General features: G+C 46.5%; 1 protein-coding gene across 3 annotated transcripts; it reads left to right on the top strand.

Annotated features, from left to right (window-relative positions):
- Positions 1-1439: 1439 nt before the first annotated feature.
- LOC119394499 (uncharacterized) lies at positions 1440-4223 on the top strand. 3 transcript variants are annotated; one of them, XR_007416122.1, is made up of 6 exons: positions 1440-1796; positions 1889-2004; positions 2559-2772; positions 3244-3456; positions 3568-3778; positions 4079-4223. XR_007416122.1 is itself a non-coding variant. In XM_037661805.2 (5 exons), exons 1-5 carry the CDS (start codon positions 1619-1621, stop codon positions 4195-4197), a joined length of 837 nt encoding a protein of 278 aa, XP_037517733.1. In that variant the 5' UTR covers positions 1440-1618; the 3' UTR covers positions 4198-4223. The 3 variants fall into 3 exon arrangements, 1 of the variants encoding a protein (XP_037517733.1); XR_005184154.2 differs by having other exon boundaries at positions 3244-3778; XM_037661805.2 differs by lacking the exon at positions 2559-2772.
- The last annotated feature ends 1644 nt before the right edge of the window (positions 4224-5867 follow it).

Genomic DNA, 5867 nt, shown 5'->3' with positions numbered 1-5867 from the left:
CCATGCACGAGTGTGACTATGTAATGTTAGCAGATTATGGACAGCAGTGCCAGCATGTGGCAGCACCCTGTGGCAAGCAGCACATCTGATCGAAACGCCGCTCTTGTTTTATGTTGGCTATAGGCCAATATCTATCTGTTGCTATCTGTTGTTTTACACCATACAGTAGGCATCCGAAAGTCCGAAGAAAGTGAGCACAGGCATCTATATATATGAAAAGAGGGCACCTGAGAAATTCGCAACATCGCATTCCGCTTTTCAAACTCTCCTTGCCGTGCACAGCTGCAAGATTTGGGTGAGATGTTATAGCAGCGTCTGATATCCACAGGATGTCTTTTCACCAAGGGCTGGTACAGACCTGTTTAATACTTGCATGTAATCTTGCCAAGATTTATGAACATCAAAAAGCATGTACTAATAAAGGAAAGCATTTGACCGCAAAAAACACAAGAAACTGCCTACCATAGTAAAAGTTCAATTGTGAAGAGAACAGCGATAGAAATGGTCAAGAAAAGTCAACTTTTGATTGCCCTACCACGTTAAACTCAAATTAGACTGAGTACATTTGTCACTGACACCCAGTAATCAGTCTCTTTCAAACAAGTTTGGTACATCAGCAACATAGCAAACTCGTCCAACTTTCATGTGCACGCACACTCTGTCCACATCCTCCGGTAGAAGAACAACTTTTTTTCGCTATCACCATGTGCATAACTGAGACTTGGTGGGTCGCTCATACTTGCATCGTCGCGAGCCGAATCTGCAGTTTGGTCGGAATCGCTTGAGAGCGAACTCTCCTCGAAGTCGTACGTGTCGTCGGGATCAGGATTTCCATCGCTGTCACCGTGTGCATCACTGAGACTTCGAGTGTCGAACGCCGCTACTCCAGAACCACCGTTACCAGCTAAAGACTGAGGAATGTTCTTGCTAGAGCGTGGCTGGCTGGCAGATTGCGCCTCCGCCGCTTTTTGATATAGGCTCGTTGACCGAGGTACTACATAATGCGATCCAGGCTCCAAATAGCGCTTCCTTCTTTTTGACCGAGGCTGTGGTTGAGCTGAATCCATCTTTCGTCGAACTGAACGCGAACTTCAAATAGCGCGCTTCATGGAGCCCACGCAAAGTGAGGCCGCGATGAACAATCTAAGCGGGTCCAAGATGCATAGACCGAGGCTTCACATTCACGCCCTGCTTGCCGTGCCTTGAAGATGGTGCGCGGCGCGGAAACGATGATAAACTATGATGTAACATAGGAGATAACCTGCAACGAGGTAGGGTTCCTCAGGTCACACTCGATTGCCATTATGGCCATCACGATGGCCATGATGATGATGATGATGCGACCAACGGACCAACGCGAGCGACACCAGGCTAGCCACCCTAACCAGGCGACACTATGCTCATTGTTTATTTTTTATTTACGGTGAGTTAAGAAAAATTACCGTGTAAACTTGTAAAAACATGAAGCAAATTTTCTTAGTTTTTTAAAAACGAAATTGCATTTTGTTGAGACCCACAAATGGTACCGCCATCGTCATGAACAGCGCGTTGGTACGTACGTTTTTGTTGTGTGTGTTGCTGAGTGGTAGCGCGCGTCCATGTGCATTTCTTCGGCGGCATGTTCGCGTACGTTCGTTTCCGCGACGACAACGAAAAGCGAATCGTCCCAGTGGCTGCATGTAAACACCTCAAGCCGAACGATACGAGCGATTTTAATCCTCGCAAATGGTACAAAGTCTTCTGGAAAGATGAAACACACTGCGACCACTACCACGCTCAAGTGATTAGGCCTTACGGTAAGTGCATGACCGCCTCTTTGTTTTCCAAATACAAAAACAAAGATGAGGAAGCAGTCATTCTGAAATTATCCACTCGTCATGTTTTTTAGCTACCGAGGACGATGCAGGGAAGGCTACCGAAAAACGAACTTCCATTCCGCAAAGACCTGGCAGCGACTCCTCCTATAGCTGCAGTTCAAATGAAGTGGATGGATCGTTTGAAGAAGTAAGTGCAGTCAGTTGCAATCGCTCACATTGCAGCTGATGTGCTACTTTTCGGCCTAATTATTACCGACAGCCAATTTTGATCTGCACGTGGTGCCGTATCACACATGGTGCAGCGATGCTTTGATCAATGCCTCCTACGAGGCATTGCTCTGATATACCCCCCATTGGAGATATATCAGAACATCGCTGCTCCACTACCGCACGGACGTCGGTGCGGTCGTATTTGCTATTGCAGGTGGGGGTAAAGTTGCAATATGCCGAATAGCAATTTATTTTATCCTTATATCTTTGTATGAGCGCAGCCTATAGTCATTTTTTCTGTACAAGTCACTGGTTCAGAATTATTTTTGCTAGCGCGGATGGGAGAGCTGACACAGACAAGCGCTTGTCCGAGTCATCGTCAGCTCTCTCTCTTCGTGCATTCGTGTTTATTCCCGCGCTGTTGAAATTTCCTTCAAGACGCAAATACGCCCTGTTTTTAGTTGCGAACAAGCTATAAGCTGTGAAATTATAATGTTGGGTTAATTGTCTATGCACTTGCTGGAAACGCAGCGTCAAGCTGCTGTTAAACAGAAAATGAAGGATGTGAGCAGCCATTTTAAGAAGAAGCAGCGAGACCTCCTGTTTGGTGATGCTGAGGGCGGAAAAAAGACCGAGAAAGAACTTCTCAAAGAAGAAGTGAATATGCTGAAGGCCGAAAATTCAAAACTCTTGGACCGAATAAGAATGCTCGAAAAGGCCCTATGCAGCAAAATTTTCAAAACAGGTTTGATTATTATTTCCTTATAAACTATTGTCATGCACTGCTGCTAGTGTTGTATACATCAGTAAGTTGCACTTTTCTTATAACGTACAATTTTGCTGAAAGCAGAATGCAATGCAAGCTCATATATCATACGTAGAAGTGATGCGGGCATGTTTTTCTAATCACTTGTAAGTATGCTTCTCCATGCTGTCACAGCATGGTGCTCATATTAAAGAACACCAGATGGTCAAAATTTCTTGAGCCCTCCACTGCGGCGTCCCCCGTATCACATCATGGTTTTGAAATGTGACACCCAACCTATTATTGTACTTTCATGGCATATATCTCAACTGCATGCTCTATTTTATGTTATTTGGCCTTGCACACCCTGGTCTCTCTTCAGTCTGAGACCTAAGAAGCTACTGTGACAATTAAGGGTGCGATTAACTTTCTTTTGCTGCATACGTTTCTGCATACACTTTTTTATTGCAGAAAAAAACCTCGTTCTGTGCGAGGGCTGCAGCCGCAAGCCAGAACAACAAGTTGCGCCTTTGCCATCGCCATGTGCTGCCACGCACCACCACCATGCAGCCGCCGCGCACCGCTACCGTGCAGCCACTGCGCACCACCACAGCGACCCCGGGCAGCCCTGAAGTGGCCCACACAAGTGCGAGGGAGGCCGATTACGTGACCACTGACGGAGAGGTATTGTAAAACTCTAGTGTGCTTTGTCTTAAAGGTATAATGCTTTGCTGTAATGAGAAAATGTGCATTGACATATTGTTGTGTGCACATCATCTTTAACTTGTTTTATAGGTGCATCTGGGCAAAGGGATCACCATTCCTGAGGGCCTGTACAGCCGCCTCATGAGCACAAAAAGCGAAACCCGCTTTGTTCGTGAGGCGGCCGTTGCCATTTATTCAACGGCAGGCTTGGTTGGGCGGAGTGTAATTGGAACAGCCTCTAACCGGACAAAGGGAGAGGCAAAACCTCCCTTGGATAAAGAAAAATACGCTGTGCTTTCTGGTAGGTAAAATTTCCCAGTCTGACTGGAGTTTATGAAAGTAGTTGCCTGCATTTTTGTGCATAATAGTAAGATCAGCCGAGATTCCACTGCCAACTTGTATATAACTACTTACTAAGGCTTCAAGCCTCGTATTTTTGTCTACTGGAGCTGGACACTTATGCAAGTATCAACAAACTAATTAAAAAAAAAGACTGATAGCACTCGTATTTATTTCCTTGTCATATTAACTCCTCTGTTTCGAGTGCATATAATTGTCACCTAACAAGTGCCCATAATTTGCTTTGTTTTTGATCATGCAGATTTCTTCAACCATTTTTTGAAAAGCAATTTTCCAATTGGAGAGGTCGAGCAAAAGAAGAAGATACTAAATAAGGCGCTCGCAAACAAAATTAACGATTTGATGAAATCAAAAGATTAAGAAGTCAATGGAACATCAAATAAAAGATTTTGTTTGATTTCTGTGTTCATCTGTGTCCTGCTTGCTCTAATGCAGTGGCCCACCTGCCAGTCGGCTAAGCACCGATTCACTTGTGGGCTTATATGCAGTAGAATGGTACTAGACTGGTACACCCATAGACTGATACACCTATAGACTGGTGCACCCATAGACTGATACACCTATAGACTGGTGCACCCATAGACTGATACACCTACACACTGGTACACCTATAGACTGATCCACCTATAGACTGATACACTTATAGACTGATACAACTATAGACTGATACACCTGTCAATAAACTGATAGCCTATCAGTTTTTCTATCAGAATTTTTGCTAGGGCAGGAAAGATTAAACGTCGGAGAGAAAGATGAAGATGAGAGGTAGAGACAGAAAAGGCGACTGCCCGTTTCCTCTGGGTGGGTCAGCCCAGTGGTGCCCCCTACGTGAAGCCAGGGCCAAAGAGGTGTGTTGCCTCTGCCAGGGGGCCTTAAAGGTCCAATCACCCGGCGTCGGCTGAACCCCCAGGATCCCCTTTTCGCCGGATACGGCAATGCCACGCCCGACGAGGCGCGGGGGGGGGGGGTCGAAACCCCCCCGTTAGCTCGGGTCCGTTGTGTCGCTACGCGTCAAACGCCTGGTTGCGCAGACGCTTCTGCGGGCATGCGTTTCGCAAATGTACCGCCAGTGTTATAGGCACAACATACCTCTGTTCATCGTCCTGTTAAAAACGAGGAGGCAGGGGATCTGCTCTGCACGGAAAGTCGATCGAAATCAGATTAGGCAAGCTGCAATTCGGCGCGATTGTAGTGACATCAACGAGAACGCAAATGTAAAGTTTCTCTCGCTTTGAGCGCTGACGCCACAAAACAAAACGTAGGCTGGCAGTGAAAGGAGAATTCGATTTTATGGCCTCTGCGGTCATTCATTTTGCGCCACGATAATCGAGCCATCTCTTATGGGGGAAACAGAGATGCGTGCGTTGAACACTCGCAACGCAGCCCCAGAGGCAGGGCTGCGCTTTAATGCTAGCAATCCGGTGGCACTGGAATACTTCAGCTCTTTTTATTTTCAGCTCATATTCACGATATCTTCCTCGGCAGGCATACACACTGAAGTTTGTGTAACCTTTTCCCGAGATGTCGGGAACAACTACCAAATCGTATAAGATGCACTGCTCCGATATCCTCATCCCCCTACCGATTCATATATTCCATCGTTTGGCGGTATTCTCTGGCAATCCCTTTCGAAGTTAACATTTCATTTAAAAGAATTCGCGCGAATCGGCACCGGGCACATTGAAGTATATACGGCTGAGAGCGCTCCAAGGCACTTCGCGAAGAGGAGCTTGGCACGGCACCAAAATTACTGCCGGTCATTCAGGAGAGGCGCGGATTGCACATCACGGTGCTCACGAAACGTGCGACTCTCAAGCATACAGCGCCACATGATTGTGGAATTCGCCCTTCATACTAGAAGCTTGTTTGCTTTTTTGTGTGTGCTGCGTTTGTTGTTTCATCGTTTCGCCGGTATGCAGCACCAGACGAGACGCGTTCTTCGGGCTGGTATCTCTTTATTTCAACCTATTCGCAATGCCCACGAACTATAGGTGGTGCGCCGTTCGATTCGAGATGGCCCCCGGAGGAGG

Source organism: Rhipicephalus sanguineus, chromosome 5, assembly GCF_013339695.2.
Source record: "Rhipicephalus sanguineus isolate Rsan-2018 chromosome 5, BIME_Rsan_1.4, whole genome shotgun sequence".
Classification (NCBI taxonomy): Eukaryota; Metazoa; Arthropoda; class Arachnida; order Ixodida; family Ixodidae; genus Rhipicephalus; species Rhipicephalus sanguineus.
Note: the sequence above shows the minus strand (reverse complement) of the source record. Positions and strands in the feature narration are given on the sequence as shown.